This window comes from Corvus moneduloides, chromosome Z, assembly GCF_009650955.1.
Source record: "Corvus moneduloides isolate bCorMon1 chromosome Z, bCorMon1.pri, whole genome shotgun sequence".
In the NCBI taxonomy this organism is placed as follows: Eukaryota; Metazoa; Chordata; class Aves; order Passeriformes; family Corvidae; genus Corvus; species Corvus moneduloides.
In genome coordinates this window covers 5,101,385-5,128,248 of record NC_045511.1, presented here as the reverse complement: position 1 = coordinate 5,128,248, position 26,864 = coordinate 5,101,385, and the positions used below count along the sequence as shown (strand labels likewise).

Below are 26,864 nucleotides of genomic sequence, written 5' to 3'. Positions count from 1 at the left end.
TCAACCAGTGAAACAACAAAGGACATGCAAGGCAATCTTATTAGAAAAAACTACTGCTAGAAGTAAAAAAAGATCTCTTCAGAAGTAAAATAATATTTAGGAGCTTAGTGAGAAACTGGCTTCATCTGAAGAGAGGCTAAGCTCTGGAGGTGCTGATACCAATGGCAGCAATGAGCCTAGCTCCTGCCTAGTCAATGCTGCAATGAGGAGGTGACCAGTGTTACCTATGTGGCAGTGTTACCAGTGACACTACTGTGGTTCTTCCTTCTCTTCACTTCTTGAGATCATGCAATTTATTAGCTTCTTCCATACAGGACAAGAAAACATCCTTTGTGATGCCTGTCTGTAAATTTTAAAAAGAATTGTTTTAAACACATACATTTCTTACCAGTATCAAAGTAGTTAAAGAAGTCAGGAGATTTGTGTAAGATACCAGGGCCAACTTCGTACCAAAAGTCTGTTGACAGGGATTGTTATCAGGTATATGATTTCAGCCTGGTTGAAAATTTAACACAAAAATTAAAATGATCAGTCATAAAGAAAAATGAGTGACAACAGAGATACAGATATTCAATTCTTGTTAGGGACTATTTGCAATGTTGATCTCATTTAAACATGCTCCTCAACTTATTTCAAATTTCTTATGTAATTATACCCTGTTTTCAAGTTCTTGTCACTGCGCAGAGGTCCCTTTTGTATAAGTTCATATTCAGGTCAAGTTCAGAGAAGCTTCATAGAAATCAGAGACAAGACACTGTCCTTCTGCCAGTGTGGTTTTGCCCCAAGCTGCAAGAAAGATGAAGTAGTCATTGTAAGGGATATTTGCATCTTTTATTGCTTGCAGAAAGGAGGTCTTCAGCTAACAAAGGATACAATTTTAGTTTTCTGTGCAGAAAGAGGGAACTGATTTGCTGTAAATGATGATAAGGTAATGTTGCTAATTACTCCTGCACCTTTTATTCAAAGGACTAAATACCACTTTACAAAAAAAAGGACAAAACACAAGTTAGAAGTTTTGGATAAGCTAAAAAAAACAACTATCAATATGCACATACTCTGGTTATATTTAAAATCATACAGGCATACGAGACTTAATACATGAGCTTAAACTGTTAATCCAGAATGGTATTCCACCTTCTGTATATGACTACAGACACAGTGATGCAGAATCACCAGATAAAATTAATTAACGAAGAAGACTCTTGCTGAGAAACTGGAATAAACAGAACAAAGGGGTGCTAAAATTCCATGTGTGGCTGGCTCTCTTCCATAGACATCTTTAGAACAGATTCTTCTGCAATCTGGATCCCTTGCCACACTACACCATTTACAAGTGATTATATCCTTTCTTAAACAGCTGCAGCTGCCCTGAAGTTCCAGTACAAATGGTAGCCTCCACAGGCAAAAAAATGGATCATGAAGTAAACACATAGATGAGCTGAAGGAAGAACCAAAACAACTTTGCTCCCTACAAAGGTAAGGCTAGAACATCCACTTTGAGCATCCACTGGGATGATCTGTTTTGTCACAGAAGTCTCTGTGCTGTCCTGAACTACTGCTGAGTTGAGCTACAATACATATTTTAAGACAGACATCTCTTGAGGTTAAAACTAGAGATGGAAAGCCCATTATAATTAACTTTAAACTGTTTTAATTGTTAACTGATCCTATTTAGGGAAAATTGTACCACTCAGTTCTAGTCTGATTTTGTTCAGCTTCCAAAATTCAGCAACCAGATCCTTTTATGTCAACTAGATGGAGAAGCCAGGTATCAAGTTCCTATTTCACTGCAGATACTTTTGGACTCCAGTCAATATATGGTTTTGTTTGATAAAACAAAGAGGGAAAACTTCCTTCTATCATGCCACATGAATCAATAACTTTTTTGGCTTTTCTCTCAACCTTTCCTTTCTGCTAAGTATTCTTGAATCCTAAACTGCAAAAAGCAAATTAAAAAAAAAGTTTCAGTGCAAAATATATAACTATGCAATCCCTAGAGATTTCTTTTAGTATAGCCAAGAATTACACAAGGTATTTTGACCAAAGCACCATATTTAAGAGTTCATCCATACCTTGACAAATCTCTCTGCATCTCTTCATTCCTCCTCCAAATCCCCAAAAAATAACTCATTAACAGAAAAAAAAAGAAAGAAAATCAGCATTTTCAGTTCTTATGTCCAGCAGAACACAAATTTCTGAAGATGAGAAAGGCAGTGGCAGCACTAGCTTTGCCTTAACATGACTGATGATTAGACTAAGGGAATTGTCTGCAGACGTAGTTTTACTCCCATTTTTGTTACAGCTGTACCAATACACGTGAAATGGTTATGCTAGGTAAAGAAAGGGTAACAGAAGTAGTGATGAATCTAAGGTATAAGACGTATTTTAAAATACTGTCTCAAATTTCAAAAGTAGGGTCAATTTATAGCATGGAGATGTTTCAGCATTGCTCTGAGGTGCCAAAATAAAATTGTGTAAGCATGTAACATAACAGAACACTGTAGAGATGATCAGAGCCAAAATATACAATGAAACCCAGGACAACAAATTAATGGCTTAGACTCACCTAAAACAAAAGGCTGTTTACTAGAGAATTTTACTTTGAGAACACCTTGCTCAACTGGCCTTCAATGGCTCCATATTTGGGTGTCTTCTTTGTTCTGAGGATTTAGAATTTGACGGGAAGACTAAATGAAAAGGTCATAAATGTAAGAGTAAAAAGGACATGCCGTTTTCTTTGTTCACAAATGTTTCACTTTACTAGTCATCCACAAAACACTTGTCTGTTTGCCCCCAACTTATTAAAGCCATCTGGTCTGTATCAATGACTGTGCTGTTTTTTAAATCTCCAATCTTTTGGGTCATCTGTGAGCATCATTAGTAATTTTGTACAATGTTGATGTAATTTAAAACAAGCATTAGATAACACATAGCAAAAAATAATTCCTAAAATAACTGCAATATGAATATACCCGCTCAGTTAGGATCCTCCGTTTACTGTTCAGTTTTTGGCTGCCAGTTACTCAATACTCTACTAATTCTCTACTAGCAGGTCATATTGATCCAATTAGCATGACATATAAAAAGTGTCATGCAGCTGTAAGTCAGAAAATTTTCAAGAAATCTAAATATTACATATTACAGTATTTTTATGTAAACACTATACTTTTTGGTTAGTGTGTTAGTAAAATTGTAGTCAGAATTGTTTCTCCTATAATGCTATTGACGAACATTAGTTCTACTGATTCCCTTTAAGAGCTTACATATCAATTGTAATTTTTTTGCCTACATGGATGCTACCCAATAATCATCCAGATTAGCCTCTTTACCCTTTTTAATGCTAATACTTTTACCAAATCTTCTGGATTGTCTTTCCCAGTTTCAAATTATTGAAAACAAACAGTAGCAATACAGATAGCTGTTTGTTCAGTTTTAGTATAAACTCTGAATTGAAGTTACCTGAATGTGTTACTTTAAAATTAGTTTTGATGGCTAACACACTCCTGAGTTATTGCTGGAATAGGATGTGTTTTCTCACTTTGTGAAGTGATAAAATCTTGGGGTTTCCCCTGATGCTTCAAACACATCAGGGCATTCAAAAGCCCCCGTCTCTATGGGGGGCTCCAACCACCCCAATATTGGTTGGAGGAACAACAAAGCTGGGCACAGGCAATCCAGGAGCTTCCTGCGATAACTTCCTTCTCCAAATGATAGAGGAACCAATGAGAGAGGTGCTATGCTGGACCTTGTTCTCACTGACAAGAACGGAGTGGTGGGGACTGTGAAGCTCAAGCACAGCCTGGGCAGTAGTGACCATGAAAAGGTGGAGTTTGAGTGAGGACACACAAGAAGCTCACTACCCTGGACTCCAGGAGAGCAGACTTTGGCCTCTTCAGGAATCTGCTTGGTGGAGTAACTAGGGAATAGAATCCTGGTGGGAAGAGGGGACCAAGAAAGCTGGTTAATCTTCAAGGGTCAAGGTCCTCCAACTCAGGAGCAATTCCCAACAAAAAGGAAATTGGACAAAAGTATTGGGAGACCTGCAAGGATGAACAAGTTGCTCCTGGACAAACCCAAACACAAAAGGCAGCCTGCTGAGGGTGAAATGAAGGACAGGTGCCCTGGGAGAAATATGGACAGATTGTCTGAGCAGCCAGGGATCAGGACAGATTTTTCACTAGCAGCATTTCCATTATTTCCACAGATCCATCATTCTGAAGAATAACTTAACCCTTCTTAAATGTACCACATTTAGCTAGGAGGGTAGCAAGGGACATGAATGATACTGTGCTCTTTGCAGATATAGCTGCCATCAGCACTGTCTTACATGAAGTAGCAACTCTACATGAAATATTCCAAATTTCCAGACTAGCTGATGTGTTATCCCAAGATGGTGTGTTGTAGCAATAAAGAGCTGTCACTGTTGTGAGCATCTGTTGAGAGGGAACAGTCAGCTTAAAATCTAGCCAACTTTCAGAAGTTAGTTAAAAGCAGTTCTGCATTTTCCTACAAATCTCCTAAGTGATTTGTGAAACTTATTTATATAAACATGTCTTGCCTGCTAGGTGACAGATACACACAAAAGAAGAGACAGACTTAAACAAAAACAGTGAAGTTACCCACTGATAAAAGTACAGGCAGAGTAACCAGAGAATTATTTTTGTTCAGCATTACTTGCGAGAGCTGGCATGACTCAATGACAAAGGTGTAGTTATGTTGACTCTGCTTCTTCCAGAAAGCAGTGACCTGTGGAGAGACATGAAAAGCAAGCTATAGTTCAATCAACCTTCATTCTGCCAGACCACAACTTCCTGTATAAAGGATTTCTGCAAGAACATCACAACACGCAACAACTAAAAGTATTAATTAGACAAAGTTTATGAACAGTTTAACTGGGATAGCAGGGGACTACTCAGATCTAGAACTTCCTTTTATATTCCTTTCCTTATTTCCCATTCACCACACAAATTTCTTCTTTATATGCAGACAGTAGAACCTTCATCTTGTCTAAGAAGCGTCATTCTTTGCTTTTTTCCCAAGTAAACTTGGAAAAAAAGACTTTAACAATCTTTGCACTATTGTTGATCATAAAAAGCTAGTAGTATTTGTATTTTTAGGTATACTTCACACAGAATTATAGTTATGTGGTCGGTCTGAATCACCACTGGATATTAGTATTTATACCATTATGCTTTCACTTATCAAACTAAGATCTATACAAATGATACGACAAATACTTTTGCTGAGATGAGCATAAGCTGAAGTGGTAAATTTTGCATAATTTTCACACTGCAGATACTGAAGTGTATTCTCATAAGGACTGTAGTCTGAAACATTATTTTTCTGTTCTCAAGCTACTTTTAAACAGTTGCCTTCTGAATGCTAATTTCAGAATTGCGTTGGCAGATCCTTACAGAGCATGTACTGGATGTTGCCACGGTTACTCTTCATTTAGTAAACACTATGGAATAGACCCTCATTCATTGGCAATAATGCAACTTAGACCAATCCCCAGGTACTCTTACAGTGGTTCCTCTTAATTTACACTTCTTAAACTCTGAGTAAGCAGAGATTTCAGGTTTCATTTCCAAATTGTCAGTATAGAGGACACCATGCCTTCCAAGAAGTGTTCAAACTTAGTAGCAATTTTTCACTCCCAGGACCACCACTGCAGACAACACAAGACATTCTGAGCAAATGGAAAAAGTTGCCTTCTTCCCCTTAGCTGATGTGGTGACTGAGACTCATGAGTATCAGGTGGAAGCTGTCACCACAATGTCAATTATTGGGAGAGAAAACTGCAACTTTTGCAAGGCTCAGAGCTATTTATGGAGGATTTTCCTGATGCTAGAATCAGTCCAGGGTAGATCCAATTTCCCTGGTGGTAAATACCATTTAGAGGGTGGAGCTGGCAAGGAATTGTGTTTTTACATTTATCCCTCAAATCTTACTGTCATAGGTTAGCAAGCATAGTCCCGGAAAGGGATGTCCTTGCTAAGGGGTTCTTACAGCTCCTCTATGACCTGACAGAACCTATCAGCTGGCCAGTTAGAATACGGACAATTCTTTAAGCCACTTAAAGTTGTGACCGCCTCTGTGATCCACACTTAAGAACAGACAAACCCCCCCCTCCAAGCTCTCTCTCATTTCCAGTGCTGGGACAGGTGGCTGCAGTCCCATGTGGGGGCCAGCGGGCCCGGCCAGGCCCTGCTCGGGCCAGGCCGGGCCGGGCCACGGCCATCCTGGAGCCGATGGACCTGTTCCACCCATGGAACCCCCCCCAACAGCCCTGCTGTGGGCAGCTGGAGCAGCTCGGCTCTCCCCCCTCTCCACTGCGATAAGAAAGATTCAACATTCCAGCTGCAAAGCTGCAAGGCCGAGGTGAGATTAACCCTTTTATTGCTGTGAAGAGCTGAAAACCTGAGGGAAGAGAGAGAGGAGATGCTTAAAGCTGAAATTCTGTTGTGAAGCTATGATATATCAGAGTATCCCGTTGTAATTTCATGAAGATACGGGGGGTGGAGTGTTCAACTCATAAGCAAAAGCACCTGCGCTGAGATAGGCAGATGCTGACACAGCTGTAATTTCATGAGAAGTTTGGACAGGGAGAGATGGACCAGATGAGGACTTTTGCTCCAAATGGGAAAGGAGAAAACCTCAGTTCCTAGAGATGCTCCCAGACACAGTCCTAAAGATGAAGATGAGGAAGACCCTTTGCTCCCAGGGAAGGAGAAGGGCCTCTGTTCCTAGAGATGAAATGCTCCCAGAGATGGGTGAAGAGAACTTCTGTTTCTGAACGGCTCAACCTTAAAATTGTACCCCAAAACCCTTCAACAGTGGACCCTCGAAAGCAGTTGTGGGAAAAGCTGCAAGTCGGGGCAAGGGACTCACATGCAAGCAGAGAGACTCCTCTTCCTAAATGGACTGAACAAAGTTATTTGGAAGTGGGCGGCTGTCTCGTTGTGATAATGTTTTCATAGCACGAGCAAGAAGAGACTTCTCTTTCTAAATGGACTGAACAAGGTTATTATGGAAGTGGTAAACAGACTGAACATCTTTAAGGGTTGTCTTTTTACATTGTCAGTGGGAGAAGGGAGGAAGGTGGGGGGAGGAGGAGAGTTCTGAAGGTATGGTATAATTTTTTTTCCCCTCTTTTAGGTCTGTTAATAATCTTCTTTATATTCTTTCAAGTTTGGTGCCTGCTTTGCGTTTCTCCTAATTCTTATCTGACAGAAGGTAAACAGTAATGAGTATTTTGGACCAAACCACTACACTAAATTGGTGTTTCTGCCCGGTTACAAACCGAACCTGTGACATTTACTCACTTTAGTTCTGCCCTTCTCTTCCTCAGTTATTCCACTCCTCGTATCTTAGTGATTTCTTGTTTTCTTTTTAAAGACCTCTATCATTCCTAGTGAGCTTCAAAAGCAGCCACTCAACTGCAGCAAGCAAATTTTTGTTTTAAAAAAATCAAAGATTTTATGCTTGCAGAGAGAAATTGAAAATCAGAGCAGGGTGCAAGTCTGGTCATCCAAGTGTGCACATGGCAAGCTTTGGTGCCTGGGCTACTGTCCTGAGCATGGTGAAAACTGTGCTCAGGCTGTGCTGCTGTTGCTTCTCAGAACCACTGATGCCAAAAGAACAAAATGATTTTTGTGCTGTCTGTAACAAAGCTCTCAGAATCACATATTAAAATTACTGACTGGGAAGCAATTCTGAGTTAGGAGAATATTCTTCCTAGACATATTTTTCTGTCTTCTTAGGCTGGGGGAACTGTAACATGACACTGGACCTTTACTACTACAGGAGGAATTTGGAGGCTTCTTATACCTGTCCTTTTCCAGAGGCTCCACTTTTGGAACCACTAGAAAATGTATTTTACATGAAACACCAGAAGAGACTTCTACCCCTCGTGCTACGGATCATAACATCTGAAGAATGATTTATGGTGACATCTGCCTGAGCTTGCAGTCACTGACTCAGTATCTCCTGCAGTGTTTGAACCACACCACACACAGTGGCCACGTCTATTCCCCCATGAAGGACCCCAATACAGCCCAGCAGAGGACAGTGTCTAGCAATAGGACAGTTGTCCCACGAGTCCTGCATAATTTATTACAGCAAAGAAGCACGGGAACATATTAATTATCAAGGGGTTCTTTCCTTTTCAGTAGTTAACCTGCTAAATTCTTGGAACTCAGCCCCCTAGAAGAGGCTCAAAGCACTAAGTTTCCGGAAATGTAATACCACATTGTGCCACTATTATTCCAAGTATTGAAGTGCAGCAGAGGTGTATCTCTCAGCTCGTCTTAATCCCTGGTGCAGAAAAGAGAAAAAAAAGAAGAATGTTCTCCCTTTCTATTCAAAGCAACTTCAAAAATTAGATGTTGTTATTCAGAGCAACTTCAAAAGATAGATGTTCTCTAGTCATGGACCAGTATAAAAAAATTAAATCTCTGTTCTAAGAAAGGGGTTCCAGCAAAGCCTTTGAAGGTAGTGAAGTAGAAGGAAGTACTGGTTTCTCTGACAAAATTTTACTGCAGGCTCTAACTATAGCTTACCTCTGTCTTCTGAATTTGATTACAAGGCTTAGCTTGACATACTAGCTCTGGTACAATTTCCAAGACTGCAGGACAGGAAGAATAGGAAGAAGGAAGGTAAGTCATTGGAAAACTTACCCATTTTAGCTCTTTAATAGGGACAGAGCATACAATGGACCGGCAACAGCAAAGTACAGTCAAAGGAAGATGGGAAAGAAAAAGAAGGGATAGAAACAGGCAACCAGACAATGAAAATACTTTCAGTTGGGATACAAAATAAAGGTGAAAGTGTATCAGCACCACCCAAGATACACGTTAGTAAGCTGTGTTTAACCTTGAAAGTTGACTGCTCTGAACAGATGCAGTATTCCACAACTCAGGGTTGCAGGGATAGCTTGGCAAAACAAGTACACAGTACTCTTAATTAGACTTGGGCAACAAAGTTTCAAATACTTTCTAAAGTTTTGGGACAAATGCCCAGGTTTTAGAAATAGAAGATAAAATCTGGGTTGGGAAAAAAAGAATTGGGAAAACAACCCTTCAAAATGTAATACTCTTGCATTTGGACTCTATTAAACTATTCCTCACCGTATGAATGATGAGACAGCACAGCGTAATATTTTTGTAGGACAGAAAAGTCTTAATCTCTTAATTTCATAGGGTGTCTTAACTATACAGAAGTCCTTGTATTTAGACCACTACCTTGTAAGTTTGTCTCAGATACAACCCAAGAAAAGAGCTGTCTGTTAATCCTGAATGGGTGTTTCAGTCACGGCAAAGCTAGAGACAGGTTTGCAATATTGTTCAAATACTTGTAAACTAAGAATTTAAGAATCAATTGGAACCAAATTTTACACAGAGATCACTAAGAAAAAAAATTATATTCCAGCTCAGTTTTCCCAGCTTGCTAAATGCAATCACTGGGGACCAAGTAAGAGGGAGCAGGTATTGTACCTGAGGTTTTTAAAAGACTTGACAGTTGTTTCAACAGGAACCATTATAGTGTTGCTTAGCTATCTCAGCCTTGTCTTTGCCTCCATACTTTCTGCAGGCCCTCAGTTATAATTCATGAAGGCTAAGAAGTTCACAGAAAATTGGCACCCGAAGAAATTGCTGTCCAGTTAGCTATACTTTTCCTAGGACTGCTGCCTTGGCTGTGCTGCTGGAGACAAGGGTGCACCAGCACACCAAGGATCCTACTGAAAGGCACCCCAATTCTACAGCACACAGGCAGGAGCTTCAGGTTTTGGCATATTTAAGCCATTCCCTTGTAAATACAGCTCTCTTGCCATCACACATTAATCTGAACTCAGACTTCTTAGTCAGTCCTGGCTAACCAGGGAGGTCTGAGATGACTAGAGGTTGGCCAATGTGATGTCCATCCACAAGAAGTGCTGGTAGTAAGATCCAGGCAACTACAACTTGTCAGCCTGACCTCAGTGTCCGGCAAGATTATGGAACAGATTATTTTAGATATGATCACATGGGACACACAGAATAACCAAGGGATCAGGCCCAGCCAGAATAGGTTTAGGAAAGGCAGGTGCCTGACCAAACTGACTTCCATTTATGGCCAGGAGACCTGCCTGGTGGATGAGGAAAATGCTGTGGATGTAGCCTACCTGGACTTCAGCAAACCCTTTGATACTGTCTCCCACAGCACTCTCCTGGAAAAGCTGGCAGACCATTAAGTGGGCAGGTGCACTCTTTGCTGGATTGGCCAGGCCCAGAGAGTGGTGGGGAATGAAGCTGCATCCAACTGGCATATGGTCACTAGTGGGATCCTCCAAGACTCAGTGTTGGGGCCAGTTCTGTCTCATATCTCTTTTGATGATCTGGATGAGGGGGTTGAGTGCATCCTCAGTAAATTCATGGATAACAAGTTGTGTGTAAGTATTGATCTGCTGGAGGCTAGGATGGCTTTGCACCGGGATCTGGACAGGCTGAATCATGGGCCAAGGCCAATGGTGTCAGGTTCAACAAGGCCAAATGCCAGGTCCTGCCCTTGGGTCACAACAACCCCAGGCAGTGCCACAGGCTGGGGCAGAGTGGCAGGAAAGTGCCCAATGGAAAAGGACCTGGGAGTGCTGGTGACAGCAGCTCAACATGAGCCAGGGTGTGCCCAGGTGGCCAAGAGGGCAAATGGCATCCTAGCCATACGGATCAATGGATCAGCAACAGTGCGGCCAGCAGGACCAGGGCAGGGACTGTGCCCCTGTACTTGGCCCTGGTGAGGCCACACCTGAAATCCTATTCTGGGCCCCTCAGTTCAGGAAGGACATTGAGGTGCTGGAGCAGGTCCAGAGAAAGGGGGCAGAGCTGGGGAAGGGTCTGGAGCACAAGTCCTGTGAGGAGCAGCTGAGGGAGCTGGGGGTGTTTAGCCTGGAGAAAAGGAGGCTCAGGGGTGACCTTATCACTCTCCACACCTGCCTGACAGGAGGCTGTAGCCAGGTGGGGTCAGGCTCTTCTCCCAGGCAACCAGTGACAGGACAAGAGCACTCAGTCTCAAGCTACACCAGGGGATGTTTAGGTTGGACATCAGGAAGGATTTCATCACTGAAAGGGCTATTAAACATTGGAATGGACTGCTCAGGAAAGTGGTGGAGTCAACATCCATGGAAGTGTTCAAGAAATGACTGGATGTGGCTTAGTGCTTATGACTAGTTGACAAAGTGGTGATCATTCAAAAGGGTGGATTTGATGACCTTGGAAGTCTTTTCCAAACGAAATGATTCTGTGATCCTTGAAATGGGAGAAGGAAGGGTTTTGGCTTGTTTGTTTTTTGTTGTTGTTGTTGTTGTTTTTTGTTGTTGTTTTTGTTTTGTTTTCTATTTAAAGCCATTTTAAAAATCATTCTACCAGCACTTAGCACACTAGAAAAAGCTCTTCCGAAAATTTTAGTTTATGTCATTTCTCTTTCTTTGCCATAGGTTAAAACTTAGGTAAGCAATGCTCTTTTTTTTTGTGACAATAGCAGATTGAGGTTTTCATGTCCTTCATGCAGAGTTTCTGCCCAAGAATTATTGGGCCTGACACTGCAAGGTAATTACTCGGTCCAATGCAAAGAAGTCTAAAGTAAGTGCAGTTCAAAGGGAGAAAGTCCAAGAAGATAAAAAGGGGAGCTGTTAGTGTAGAATGCTTATCCACAAAAAGGCAGTGCCCTAATATTTCTTTTTAAACCACCAGCCCATTTCACTTTCAGTATATGTGTATTCCTACACATGCTGGTAGACTGAGCAGTGGCATTTTGCACCTGGTAACTTCTAGACCAGCCTATCCCCATTCTTGGTGAAGAATGTCTGACCAGAAGAGGATAAAGCTCCGAGGAATCTTCTTTTTTTTTTTTTTTTAAACCACTTAATCACAATTAAGTGTATATATTTGCAGTAAAGAGAGAGAATAAATGAAGAAAGATATTTTAAGACCTGAAATTTTCATCAAATTCTTTTATTTCAATATTAGGAAAATATAATCCTTTTAAAACAACATTTAGAAAGACTTGTGAGAGGAATATATTCTTTTTACTTCGAGTATTCACGAATTCTGCAACTCAAATCTAAACAAGGTCACAACAAACCCAGAAAGACATTAAATCTAGAGTTCTCTCAGAGACAAGACTTCTTCCTTTTGACTTTTTGCAAAGGCTAAGCTAACACTTGGAAGAAAGGTGAGACACTCTTATCCCTCTATTCCAAGATTTCAAAATTCTGAACCATCTAAATCACTGCAACACATTTAATTTTAAGAGGTCACTTGCACATTATCATTTTACTTGTAACAGTGATGCTTTTTTCCTTAGTAACTTAGCAGTGAGCTAAACTGTCCCAACAGATATCCCAACACAAGGCTCCTTATAAGGAAGAAATAATCCATTCCCAGGGTCTATTCTCAATAAATGCAAACTGAATGTGCTCATTCCTTGAGGAAATACAGAGCAGCATTAATTCACATAGCTCTGAGACTATGGCACAAACAATGCCTTCCCCTTCAGTCCATCTGAGAATGACTTCATACGTCAAGTATCAAGCCACAAAAAGGCTGAGGACACAGACATGAATGTCAAGAGGATTTAGCTCAGTTTTAGATATTTTTTAAATTATTCTAGAATACTTGTAAAGCACACTTAGTGTTTTAAGTAGATTTTCCTAAATGCTTTTAGATTCTAGTCTCTGACTCCAGTTTTAGAATCATCATGGAATTTAATCAAAATAAAAAGTTGCACTTTGAAAGGGTGCTGCCAGTTTATTTTCACTTTAACTCTAAAGAGCTGGCAACATTTATCCTGGAGTATTTGATTTAAAAGGCTAGTAAAAGGCAAAAGTTATTTTATTAGGCCTTAAATTAAAAATAGCTTCTGAACCTAATGAAAGAAACTGTTTTATGAAAACATTGCAAAACTGAAGACAGTGTCCAACTACACTATTTTCTTCACCAACCAATCTTAAGATAGTAATTTCATCAACACTCATCAGTTCTGTCAGCTTTTCCTGCATTTGATTTCCCAGTTTCACTACACTGCAAAGTGCAGTGATATTCACTATCTTTACATACAGCAGTGTTTTTTCAAGAATTCACATGATGTTAGAATACATTTTGTATCTGTAAAAACTATCAATTTCTTCCAAGAAATTAAGTGCCTAGTTATCTAAAAAGGCACACAGAAACAGGTTAAAAAAAGATTTCGTTCAGCATTGCAAATCCAGTTGTTTCAGTAGGCCTATCATTCCTTCTTTTTTGATTATTTTAGTGCTGTCTCTGCAATTTTTCCTGCTTTTTTTTTTCTTACAGCTTTAGCTCCAAGAACCCTCCAGCCTCCATTCCCAAGTCTCCTTCTCTATCTTTGACCCCCTACCCTCTGAGACTTTAGAAATAATTTATGCAGTGCATGAATCCAGCTTCAACGCCAAGTCTCATCTTTCCTGATAAGATTTAACCACTGGGGTGAGTTATGTTGGCCAGCATTATGTCGTCTGCCATCATTCTTCTACATTTAGACCATTGTGTGTTTCATACAAAGACAACCGTGCAGCTGTATGTGAGCTTCCTTTTAAATTAGCACAACTGGTACAACGCTCAAGCCTTGTATACTTTACTGGAATGAGCAAAACCGACTGCAACTGGCCTAACGCTTTGAAAAGATTATTAGGAAGGAATTTCACTGCATGGTGGCCAAGAGTGTTTTTCCAAGCAGCTCACAGAATAGCCTTTGATTACATGCAGGAAGTTAGCCAAGTTAAGCTTGCTGTTTTGCAGCCATTCCTTCCTCTCTGTGTAGCTCTGGAATAGAAACTTCCCAAAATGGTAAGACAGAAACAGAGGAAAGAAACGCTCAGCTTGGTAAGGTCTTTCCTCAAGAACATCCACTGAAAGAAAAACTAACTAGCAATTAAAATACAGTTTAGGTATGGCTTTAACATATTCTAATTTCTTCTCTGCAGTTAACACATCTTCCCACTTGGTTTCAGAAAGTGGAGGGAACTCAGAGGGCAAACTCTGCAGAACAAAAGAAGTTGAGTCTCAGATGACAATCTGCAAGCTGTTCAAGTGCTATGCCAGTGCAGCTGGAGCCCAAAGCGGAGCACATTTGCTGCCTGTGGCAGAATGACAAGAGCAAAGATGCCTCTTGCTTCTTCGTCTGCTCCCTCTCCCAGAAACCAAAAAGATTCACCAGTGTTTTGTGTACCTGTTAATATTCATAGACTCAATAGGAAGTAGCTACTCCTGATGAGTGGTAGACAGATGAAAGAGGTGGATCTGTGAGCTCTTCCACCTGCTTTTCTCTGGGATTTCTTTAGTGAATTTAATAATTTCTGCCCAGATCTGGAAAGAAAGAAGAAAGGCTAAGTTGAGATAACTGATACATAGGCTAATCTGCTTATCATGGATGATTTGTTGTTCATTGTCATTCTTCTCACTCTTCTTGGTTTTTATTGTAAAGTTTCTCTACTATGATGAGCAGAATTCTTCCAGTGGCATTAGTGTTATTTTTATTGCAGCAGGTGGCTAAGACCTGGTAAAGAACAGCCATTACCCAATTTGGAAGAGTATTTTTACTGACTTGCTAGACGCTTATTTAAAGCAGAAATAGTGGTAGAACAGAGAAGAAAAATTGCTTTGACATGTGAACAACCATTACTCAAGAATAATTTTCCTCTCCTATCATACACATGCAATAATGAAGATATTTTTTTCTACCTTCTACCGATTTCATTTCTCTGCTCTCAGAACTGCTAAGATGAAAACCATACTAATAGTAAAAGAAAGTACTATAAGCTCATCTCTGGCCTGCAGCATTCAGGCTCCATAACACTTCCAAAATTATTTTGGAGTTAAGCTTATAAATCCAATAGAATATTTGTAAAACATGCCTAAGATGAGAAACAAGACAATTAATATTCCAGCAAACTATCTATGAATTTATGAAACCGGCATCTCAAGAGTAACTCTTCTGCAAAGTCCATAGCCAGAAACACAAATACCAGTTTAAACTCATTTCTTACAGAGAATGTATCTTTCACGATCCCAAAGGGAAAACCCCCAAACTTATTTTTTGTACAAAAAAAATAAACCAAGCAGAAAATAATTCTGGCCCTGTCTGCAGTTTAAGCTACTTGGTTAAGAAGCATGTTTCATTTTCTTAGTATGAGCAAGAGGTAGAAGGAAAAAAAAGAAAAAAAAAAACAAAGAAAAAAGTGCAGCTCTAAACCTAGATGTAAAAAAATTCTCTACCAGTGAAATTTCCAAATAGTCCTGTTTAGAACCTCAAAAGCATACACACACACCCCCCTTCTCCAATACGCGCAAACTCTAAACCATCTCAGGTTTCTGCCAATCTTTCTTTAAAAATCAGTCAGCGAGTATGATAAATTTCATTCAATTTGCCGTCCACTTTTACTGGAAAATGCAGTTTCTGCAAAGCTTTTCAATCGCTTGACTACAAAATAAGCTCCTGTTCCACTCGGGGCGGGGGGCGGGGGCGCGGTGGAAACAAAAACTAGACGACAGAGTTTCGAGCCAAGGAAATGTTGTTTGCACCTCTTAGATCTTATGCCTGGCACGCTTGACATTCCTCCGCCGCATTCCCTGCCGGAACCGCCTCCCCGCTGAGGGCGGCTTGCGCTGCATCATGGAAAATGTAGTCTGTCTGGGAAAACCAGCCTGGGAAAACCTTTGGCGGGAAGCCGCTCCAATTACGGATTCTGCAGGGCACGGCATGCGAGCAAAGAGCTGCTCGCCGGGCGAGTAAGTGCTGTTTTCAAACTTCAAGCCGCCAAAAAATGCCGCTTACAAGCTATAGTTCCAAAATATGTAATTAATATATTTGGTTTTAAATTTGGTTAATAAAAATAAGAAATGGTGACTGGTCAACCATGACGCATCAAAGCGTAATCCCATTTCCGACATAAAATTCGTAAATACCAAAAATATTTACTTTTAAATTTAATGAGCGAAACAGAAGCGTCAGCTGCTCTGCAATGACACAGAGCCCACAGCCTCTGTGCGCAGAAACGCGCTGCGGGCTGTGTTCGCTCCATCCCTGCCGTGCGGCACTTCCATGCGGTCGGTGTTCCAGGAGCTGCGGCGGGAGCAGCGCTCCGTACTGCGGGCAGCCACGGCGCCACGCAGCATCTCGGGGCCCTCAGCATATCTATATACACATATGTACACAAATATATATATTTTTTTTTTTCCACAGGAAGGACACTTAATGCGAGGCGCCGGCACGGACCCGAATGGCGCGGTTTTTAAAGATCGCCGAAAACACCCCGACCCTCTGCTGTGTCGCGACATTCTCACGACCCACCTGGGCAAACACGGTGCCTTCATCGCGTCCAACTGACTCACTGGGTGTCCGTGCCGCCCAACCCTGTACCTCGGCTCTCCCGGAGCGCTTCCAAGCCCGGACATCTGCAGAGCCAACCGGGTGCTGGCACCGGGATGACGACCTTTACCGTACTACCTCTAATGGAAGGGAAACCTAACCCCCCCACAAAACCCAACCACAACACATCTTGGGGCGGGCCTCACTCGTGCAGCTCAAGAGCTTGTTATATGCACGCACCTGGGCTCCTGCTCCAGAGGCGGACGGAAAAGGCTTCGCCCGTTGCGGCCCGCCTCTGAAGCAGGAGCGCAGGTCTTTCCCTCGCCCCGGCCGCAGCCGATACCGTATTTCCCATCCGCGAAGCCCGGCTGCGCTGAGCTCGCTCCGCCCCTCCGGCTTTCCCGGCAGAGGTGACGGGGTTCGGCTGCGGCGGCGGCCCCGCCCCCGCGTTCCATTCCCTACATGGCGGCGGAGCGGGGGGCGCCGCCGGCCACGCCCCCCTTTTCCCACGACGTGCGCGAGGGCGCGCCCGGGCTTGCGCGCGTGATGTCAACGGGAGAAGGGGCTGGGAAAGGGGAGGGCGCGCGCGCCCCTCCGCCCACCCCCCGCCGTTCTATTTATGTTTGTTGCGCCGATTTGCATAAGGCCCGCCCACCCCGCAGCCGGCGAGGCCGCGCGGCCCCGCCCCCTTGCCACATAAGGGCAGAGGGGGGCGTGTCCCCGGGGGCTCGCGGGCGCTCGCTGTCTTCCTGGAGCCGTTTATAGGGTACAGCCACTTCCGCTGTCGGCTTAGAAGCGGCGCGATCATGGCGGAGCGCGGTCAGCTCCCCCACCCCGGCAAGCGCCTCTGCTGCAGACCCGGCTATGGCTTGGGCTGCAGGCCGGGGCAGCGGGCGGGCGGCTCCGGGCCCGGCGGCGGCGCGCTCTGCGCCGGACCCTCCTCCGCAGCTGCCGCCGCCGCCCTGGGGCTGCTGCCGCTCGGCAAGACCCAGAGCCCTGAGTCCCTGCTGGACATCGCGGCTCGCAAGGTGGCGGAGAAGTGGCCCTTCCAGCGGGTGGAGGAGCGGTTCGAACGGATCCCGGAGCCGGTGCAGCGCAGGATCGTCTACTGGTCCTTCCCCCGCAGCGAGAGGGAGATCTGTATGTACTCCTCGTTCAACACCGGCGCCGAGGATCCCGCCGCCTGCCCCGGGGGCGCCGCCGCGCCCGGCGGGGCCATGGACGCCGCCGCCGCTGCTGCCGACGAGAACCGGCTGCCCTTCCGCAGGGGCATCGCTCTGCTCGACGGCGGCTGCGTCGATAACGTCCTGCAAGTCGGTGAGTCACCGGCCGGTTCCGCTCTGGGGCCAGGCCGCCGCCGCTCGGGGCCGCGGGTCTCCCGCTGCGTGTCACCCACTTGCCGTCCGTCTCTCTCTCCGCCGGCAGCTCCCCCGCCCGCGGCGCGGCCCGTGCGAGCCCTTCACTCCCCGGCTGTACCGCCGACCGGGCAACTTCCTCCGCCGGTCTCCTCCCCCTCGTGCTCGGGACGCGCAGTGGCTCCGTGACACGGACACGGCTCCCGCTTGTCCCTTTAACTCGCAGCCCCGCACCGCGCCATGCCCGCTCCCGGTAATCCAGCCTGTGTAATCCTGTTTGGCTCTGCCCCCCTACCAGCGTCCACCCCCGGTAATCCGGGTCATCGCTTTACCCCGAGCCACAATAGCGAGGAGATGCCGCCCCCCCCAATCCCGAGGGGGACCGCCGGTGGAAATGAATCAGCAGAAGGGCGGCCGGCGGGGGAAGGAGGGCGGGGGCGGGATGCGCCGCCGTCCAAAATAAAGACATAAAAGCGGTGCGAGACCCCGGCAGCGGGAGTGCGGTGGGGATCCGCGAACAAAGGCATTTCTAGGGCAGCAGCGACGAGCCGGAGGGAGGGGGCGCGATCCGCCCCGACGGGGGTGGTATGGCTCTGGGGGGTTGCTTTGGAATGAACGGCTTCGTGACAAGGGGGGGGAAAGCGCAGCTCTTCCTCCTCCTGGAACAATACCCCCCTCCTCTTCTTCATCCCCAGCCCAGCCGCCTGCCGCTGTTCTTCACCCGCTGCGGGTTCCCTTGGTTAACTCCTCCCTGCCTGTGTTTAAAGGGCTGCAGAGGTGGGTATTCCCCCACTTTTGGGGGGCTGTCTGCCGGGGGCGGCTCCTCGTTCATTCAGGGAATAGAAGGGGAGCCGCCCCCGGCAGACAGTCCCCTCCGCCGGTGGTGATGCTCTTTGTGTGACCCGGCCACTTTGTTCTCATTTTTGTGTTTATTTGCGTCTTTTTTTTCTTTTTTTTTTTTTCTCTCAGTTTTCTGTCGTTTCCCCTTCTCCTCCCCTGAAAAGGGGAAGACAGACAAAAGAGGCTGCTGCTCGCCTTTTGTTGACGGCGGCGGCTCGATGTGTTTGTGTGTGTGTGGGGCGCCGGCATTCCCCCCTTCATCCTCCCCCAAAACCTCGGTGCTGCCCGCTGCGGGTTTGACTTGGCGGGCACCTTGTAAACGTGCCATCAGTTTTTTCCCGAAGGGAAAACGTGTCCCTGCTCCTAGGCTCAGTGCCCTTCTCTTCTGCCTACGGGGACTTACTTTTTTTTTTTTTTTCCTGTTTGCTTGTTCTTTTTTAAATCTAATTAACTTTCTTACAAGTTTCATCTTCTGACTTTCTCTTTCCAAGGGTCTGAGGTGCATCTGTGGTTCCTCAGGACTGGCAAAACCAGAAGTAAGGCTTTTTTAGTTTGGTTGGCAGTGCTGAGATTATTTTTTTTTCCCTTTTGCTTGCACTTGATTCTGTTTGCAAGCGATTAGGAATGACAGGAGTGCACATAGGGAGGGTTTCTTGGCTGATTGCATTTAAGCCAGGAATTCACTGTGAAAATAAAGCCAAGGGGCAATAAATAAAAGATGCAATCTTCTCTAGGAGGCAGGCACCCAGCGTGGACTTTGCTTTCCTTGCTTTCAGCAGTGGAGTAGGCCTCAGTGAGTAGTTGTGAAAGCAAAAAAGTAACTTTTTGTGTGTCTTCAAAGGGGGGGGGGCATTGAGTAATGTTGGCAAGGGTCAATGTGAAGAAAGAAAATAAGTATAAGTCCAACTGAAGTGTTGACTGCTTCTTCTGGAACCCTTAAATGCATTTCAAACAGATACTGTACCCACTGCTGAAAATACATTTGCTTTGTTGTATTCCCTGTTCCCCCCTCCCCCCGCCCCCCAGCCTTATGTGAGCCTCCTTTGAAATTCTGTGCAAAAATAGTAGTGGAAACTGGTGATATGAAAGATGTCAGTTGTTTTGACAGAGGCCTTTGGCGAGGGAGTTGTGGAGGACTTGGTTAGGTTGGGTCCTGCTGTAGGAAAGTTCTTGTGTAATCTGGGTAGGTAGCTGTGTCATTAAGACCAGGTCTTGCTGACAAGATATTCCTTGTGAAGCAGAAAGGTGCAACTGTTAAAAGGCAATTCAGCTCTAGAGTGAGTTATGTTGGGCAGAGAATGGAATTGGTTCCATATAATACAGCTGAATATGTAGCATTGATGAAAACTTAGAATTAAGTTTATATAAGTGCATGTTTAGTGACCACATAAATGTGAATTTATGTTCTTTGCAGTATGAGTAATGGAAACTCTGTAAATGTTTACTGTTGAACTATGGAAAAGTGCAGTTATTGGACAAAATACATTTTATTACATATCAGTTCTAACAGCCTTACTTGTTACCTGAAGTATTACTATAAACAGGGAATGCAAGACTTGATTGGAGAGACACATAAATTTTGGTTCAGTGGTAGTTAAATGGCACCATTTGCTTCTGAATTTTACATTTTAAATTTTTCATTCTAGCCCTGACTAAAGATTCTGCCAATTTTATCATGGTAAATCATTTCAGGCAGGAGGATTTCACAAACATTGTATATAAGGTTTTATAAAAATCTTCATGGGATCCTGCTTCATACCTACTGAGTTAATCTCTTGTGTGGTGTCTTGTAAAGAAAATCTGAAATAAAATGAAGATGACGTATTAGTGATACACACAAATAATGTTCTTGGTAATCGGGCAGTCAGGTTGGCTGCTAGGCTATTTTGTAGTTCAATGGTGCTGTCCTAGCATAACAATTAGCATCACTTAATTTTGAAGGATTTTTCTCCAAAGAAGACAGTTTCAGAATTCAATTTGCATCTAATTTATTGATGTATTTATAGCTGTTTGATATGCTTCAACTAGACATGAAGGTTTTTCTTTTTTAGTTTATTTTAAAAAAGCCAGAGAATGCAGGCTCCTAAAGCAAACCTTCCCAACTGCGTGAAACAGCTCTTTTACCATGCATGTTTTTAACTTACTTCAAACCAAGTATTTTTAGTAAAAATTACAGTCTAAACAAGAAAGCACTTTGTGAGTAAATATGACAATCTGGAAGGAAAATTAGAAATTGACTGTGTTTCATTCGGCCAAATTTGTGAAGATGCCAGGAGCAAGCAGACAGTTTTAGATGGCGAAGTGTATATTTGGTTTCTGAGGTTAGTCCTGAATTAGTACACAGTACTGTATTGTCGTCATGGCTGTGGCTGTCAAGGTTAGGAAGAGGTGTGATCCCTCAATAGCACAGCTGACCTGGCGAGAGCCCTTAATGCAGCTATTCTAGGAGAAGAAATAAACCCCTGTGCCTCCACTGGTATGACTCTTGCTTAGAGAAAGACAGAGGGTTGCCTTGGCTGTAGTGCTGTAAAACGCAGCTTCACAGCTACAGCTGTATCTGCATTAGAAGTGCTCGAAAATTTTGTGATACATCATACAAGTACTCCTACAGTATCCCTGTCTGTTGGTAATTTGAGGCAGGTTTGTCTTTGTTGCGTAGACCCTGCTTGCTCATACAGGCCTTCCTTAAAGGAGTTACAGCCCTTTCCATGGTAGCATACTGTGGTAGGTCATACCTTTTAGGTATGAATGGCAAGGGAGTGAGTTGGAGGGAAGGGACTCCTTGGGAAGGAAAATACAAAGAATTCATTGACTGGCACTTGCCACAGCTCTAGAATATGATGTTAGTATTATAAGCTAGAAAGCTGCTTTATCTGTGGAAGGAGGCTCAGCTGAAGAACATCATTAGCATGGAGCTGCAGGCTCATGTTTTGGAAGCCCCTTAGAGATACCTGGTTGTGGGATGTAACCAAAATGCTTCTTAGAGAAAAGCAAAGTAAAATTTGTCCTTTGTTAAATAGTGGTTGGAGATCACTGATGTTTCTTTCGTTTGTTCTTAAGTTAAAGACTGGAGATTTGTTTTGCTTTTGAAACCAAGAGAAGCCATTTTTTTCAGCAGGAGCAAGAGAAGGCTTTAGAAGACCATATTGGTAGCTGCATGTAGTTCTGGTGGAATGTGTATTGTAGTCAGCAGCTTTCAGATCCTTTTAGTGGACAAGGATTTGAGTTAAATTTTTGTTCTTCCTAGCCATCTTTTATGAAAAAAACTGCCCAAAACTTTGTGAAATTGAAGAGCATGTAAAACAAAAGTAATTTCTCTTCTTTCATGACAGAGCTGGCACAAATGTTATACTGTACTATGAGCCGAACTGCAACTTTTAGCAGATGTGGTGATCCTTACTGATGTGTGCAGTGCATACATAATGGTTGATGAAACCTGTGGGACAGATGTATTTAGTAAAAGGATTTACTTAATGGGAGTAATACTGAGTTGTGTGACAAAACTAAGGCTATCATTAGTGAGAATGTAGGTGCTGTGTTTAGTATTAACTTTTTTTGACCTATGATACCAAATTGTTCTGGTATGTGTAGTGACCTTTTTCCAAGAGGAAGAGGTTGTGTTAAACTCTATTTGAAGAGGGGAATTTTGTGTGCTGACATGCTGAAGGAACAATCATGTTCTTCCACAGTCAGCCTAAGTTGGGGTTTGGTTAGGAATGTATGAGTAAAACAAGTCATCCAGAATTTGTTAATACAATATTGTGGTATGGGCATAAACAAATGATGTCTGACTTTTTGCTGGACTTTTTTGGACTTAGTTCCAAGACCAGTAGAGTCTTGCGAAAATACCTTAATTGATTCCAGTTTCAGTTTGCTCGAAGAAATAACTACCAATATTTCCAAGTTCCAGAGCAGAAACTAATAAGCTAATTTTTAAATGTTTTGTCCTGAAAGGGAGACATCTAATGCATTCCAGTTTCCTTGTCAGATTTGGAGTGCAATTGGGGGATATGCAAGCTGATTTCTGTGTGTGTACTCTAATACACTATCCTTGACCTTGAATAATTTCTTTAGAAACCCTGAAAAAAAAGAGCAAAAGAAGTAAAAAAAAGCTGTCGTTCAAGACCAGATCACTGAAGGTGGAAAAGCTTTGTAGATCAGCTCTTGCCTTTAATTCAGGCTTTCTAAAAGTATCTGATCTGCATTTCAAGAAGATGTAAGTATTTTAGAGTGATTTCAAAATATGAAAATAAAACTTTATACTATCTTTGTATGTAGTTGTGAATAGTAGGATAAATGTAATAGGACAGTGTCAATACTGCTCTAGAATTCATTTATTTTTTAAGGAAAATAATTGCTAATCACTTGCCATCACAATTTTTAAAACGAGGAATCTTCTTTTATACCAGGGTGTTGTATTTGGTTCATGTAACAAAATCTTTCATTGTTTGTTTTAGGTCAGTTTTCATGTTTCTTATATTCCATTTTCCCCTTAATTTCAAGGCTTTCCTCACATCCAAGAGAACAATTTTCATTTTTAAATCTGCTGTTCCTTTTAGAAAGTGATTCCATCTTTATATATGATCTGATGTTTTGGTATGTAGCAATGTTTGAACGTGAACCACTTGTCATGGCAGCACCTGATGCCTGCATATGCGCTCTCTCCCTGTATGCTAACTTTCAGAGATGAACAGTTAATTAAAAGCAGAATCTGTGTATACTGGGGCTATTTAAAAGTCAGTATCAGACAAACTGGTTTCCTTTAAAATCAGTAGCTAATTGCTGCATTTTGCTGTATCATTTGCTTTTATAAATGAATGTGTTAAAATCGAACCATTACTTAAGACTCTGCTAACATTCTAATTAAAAAATTCAGGTGAAAAAATGTGCTAAACAGTTCTTACTGTAGAAGGACGAGGTACATTAGATGGCACGCTCTAAGATATGTCTGCATGAGTTCAATTTAAGTGTCACCTGCTGCCTAGGTAATCTAGCGATGTCAAGATAAAGTGTGAAGTTTTGTAGTAGTGTAAATATGAGTGCAAAGTTGCAGTAGTATAGGAAAACAGCTGACATCCTTTTACTTGCTTTATCTTTAGCTTATTTTCTTGGGGGTTAGGTAGGAGAATTTACTGCATCTTTAAAAAAACCCCAAAAGTCAAGTCCAAAAAGAACCATGGTATTTTAACTGACAAAAGGTATCCTAATTTATGAATATGCTGTCTGTGACATGAACTAATTTGAAATCTTAAGAAGCTTTCATGTGCAGCAAGGATACAGATTTAATGTGAATTCTGATTGCCTGGAATGCAGTCAGCCTGACAGCACGTGAACACTTGAGTGCTGTCCAACAACTGCACTTGTTCTCAGAGATCTGTCTTGAATTTCCAGTTTTTCCTCTTGGTTTACTGTCCAGGACTATGAATGTAAAAAGTTCTCAGCTGGGTATGTGTGCAACCCTTGACGTGGCTTCATAACCTTCTGTGACCTGTATCACTGCCGATGTTGGCTGGTGCTGTACACTGGCTTGCATTCTCCTTCCAGCTACATGCCAATTACCATGATTTATGTGATGGCCTTGTGGCACATTACCCTGCTGTCCTCTGAAGCAGCAACATGCATCCAGTTTTTGTTGCCTTGGCCCTGCTGTGAAGGGCCAGAATGTCTGGAAAACCAGAGATGTAAATCACCATCTTAAAATAGTTGTTTTCTGACTGAGTTGAAAATGTGCAAACAGATTGGAGGAGTCTAGCCTTCTAATAGTAACTACAGTGTAGAGAATTCCTTTGTGGCTAAGTCAGAACTGATAGAAGGCCTACTGTAAGAGCTGAGTGGGCATACAAAAGACTTTTTCTGATGTGGCACAATTCAGTATAGACTGAAGAGTGTCCTAATGTGGAATTTTTACCAACACTTTATTAAACACTTCCAAAAGTGAAAAACGGATTTTCAAAGAGGAGAAATTTCAGCAGTGTTTGAAGTACATTTTAAAGTAATGCTTTACATCACATGCTTTAAAAAGGAGAGTATGTGTTATTTGTGGTTTTAAAGATTATTTGTTTATTTTTTTATTTTACCCTAAGCCTCCATTTGTCTTTGCAAGTGAGTGTATTTGACAGTCTTGAAATACCTGGAAATTTTGCTTTGGAAATGCATGGGCAATGGCTGAGAAAGTCTGACGCTAATTGGAAGGATGTGGTAAAACCTGTCAGTAAGTTTAAATTTGCACTGGTAGAGCTAGCTGATCAGATAAATAGGAAGGTCATTTACTGAATTAATGTGCTAAAAATTCAGGTGACTTACCTTTTATCCTAGCTTATTTAACAATCCGCCTGTTTACATAAGTCATCTTTCATTGTTAGTTGATGTGAGACCTTTAATACATTTTGGCATTCTTGGAAAAATAATGGGTGAAATGGCATAGTAAGATATTTCGGAGAAGTATGTGTTAATATATATCTTTATTGTGTCTTTTTTTACTTTACTTTTTCACAAAAGTTAATTGCATTCAAATGATTATTTTAAAGGCCTGGAAAATCAACTGCTGCATAGCTGTATGACTTCTAAGAAATGAGACACTTTGTTGTATGTGTGCCAAGTTTAACTGCTAACTGGTTACTGACAGCCGGTAGTAATGCAGTGGCAGTGCAGGAACTATGCAGGAATTCTGCAGCTGACTACAATGTTTAATTTACACTGACTAATGAAATAAAAAACATTAGACCATTGAGGCGTTTAAAATTGGATAAACTCTTACAGAGTGTGAGACAAATGTAATAGTCTGTAACAGAGTAGAGGATCAAGTTTGCATGTATTCTAATCATTTAAGTGTTTTTAACCTTGTGTTAAGAGCTTGGCTTTGGGTTAAAGGCTTCAGCAGTGGCTCTCAGATTTGTTTCTGTATGCTTAAAGTTTGACTCTTCTTTAATGCTAGTAGCCTGCCTTCTTTCTGCATAGCAGTGTTCCACTATGTGTGCAAGGCCTAGTGGCAGCACAAACTTTTTAAACTCATTTTAGCCTCTAGATTACCCTTGTCAAAAGTGGCTTCTGATCCTAATTATTTCTTCTAAATTTCTACATTCAACTTCGGTATTTTGATTGGACTGAAGTGCATGGAGCACCTATCCATATTCAGTGATTAATGATGGGATCGACAGTATATTTATCAATACTATAAATAAATACAGGTAATGTGGTCTTCAGAGTTTCATATGATTGATTGTTGGTCCTTTCTTCCACTTACGTGCAGCTGTGGCTATGAAAGGATAGCCAATAAAAGTGGTGTTAAGAACTCATTACCAAATATACCTACAGATAATCTTCCTGGGATCTTCTGGAAAACGTGAGGAAATCAGTTGAGTGAAGAACTGTACTGTAAGCTGTTGGTTGCTTCCACAGCAGTTAGTAGTTCCATCAGACTTTACTTTTGCTGTTGGTGTAATACAATGCAGTGTTTTGGGAGGGTGGAAAATAGTCTTAGTAAAACACTCATTTGCATATTTACAAAGCTGGATTTAGTGACCGTGCTTAGTGGATTAAATATGGCTTGTTCTTCTTTAGGACAATTCTTCAGGATCTGTTGATTTTAAGAGTTTAAGAACAGGGAAAAATCAATAGTCTAAATGAATTGTTTAGTATATTAGCTAAAGAAAGAGAAAAACTGGAACACTTTTATTCTGAAATACTGTTATTATCAATGATAGCTGGGACAACTGGCTGTGCTGCTGCTGTGGTACATGCAAAATGAGTCTCAGTTCTTCCATTGATTTAGATTGTAAACTGAAACCTTGCAAACTGTCCACAGGTAGTGTCTTGGGAATAAAATATCAAGTCCATTATATTCTGTTTCTGGATCTAGTGTAGCTATATTACACAGAAGCCCAAAACTTCAATTTTGCTTCCTCCAGAGTAGGAGGATGAGGATGACATAAAATGCACAGCTGTTTTTTGTCTTTTTGTTATTGCAAGCCATGATATGTGAGAGCACCATCATGCAGCTTTCCTGATCAGATATGAATGCATGAATTAATAGAGGTGACTTCAGCTCAGTGTGCTAATGCATGAATGACAGGCAGTGAGTAGGACTGGGACATGATGTAACAGATGCCGTGAAAGTCTGATGGGATAAGAAAGCTGAGAATAAATTTATTTAGTCCTGTGTATAAATTGTAGAAGCAGGATACCACTTAGTTTTACGGACAGTTTCCAGTGATCGGTTTTTACATTGTCATGTATTGTGGCAATAGTTTACAGGTTTGATTTCTAGGTAAATTTGTAGATGATAAATGTAAATGACTATTTGGTAGC

The 26,864-nt window shown here is 42.3% G+C and overlaps 1 protein-coding gene across 2 annotated transcripts in view; it reads left to right on the top strand.

Moving 5' to 3' along the window:
* The first annotated feature begins 17,133 nt into the window (after positions 1 to 17,133).
* The window catches only part of ZSWIM6 (zinc finger SWIM-type containing 6), a 110,788-nt gene continuing 101,057 nt past the window's right edge, over positions 17,134 to 26,864 (top strand). For both annotated transcript variants that reach the window (XM_032097470.1, XM_032097468.1), the window contains exon 1: positions 17,134 to 17,679. In XM_032097470.1, coding sequence (XP_031953361.1) covers positions 17,169 to 17,679 — 511 coding nt within the window. In that variant the 5' untranslated portion in view covers positions 17,134 to 17,168. The remainder of the gene's footprint in view (positions 17,680 to 26,864) is intronic.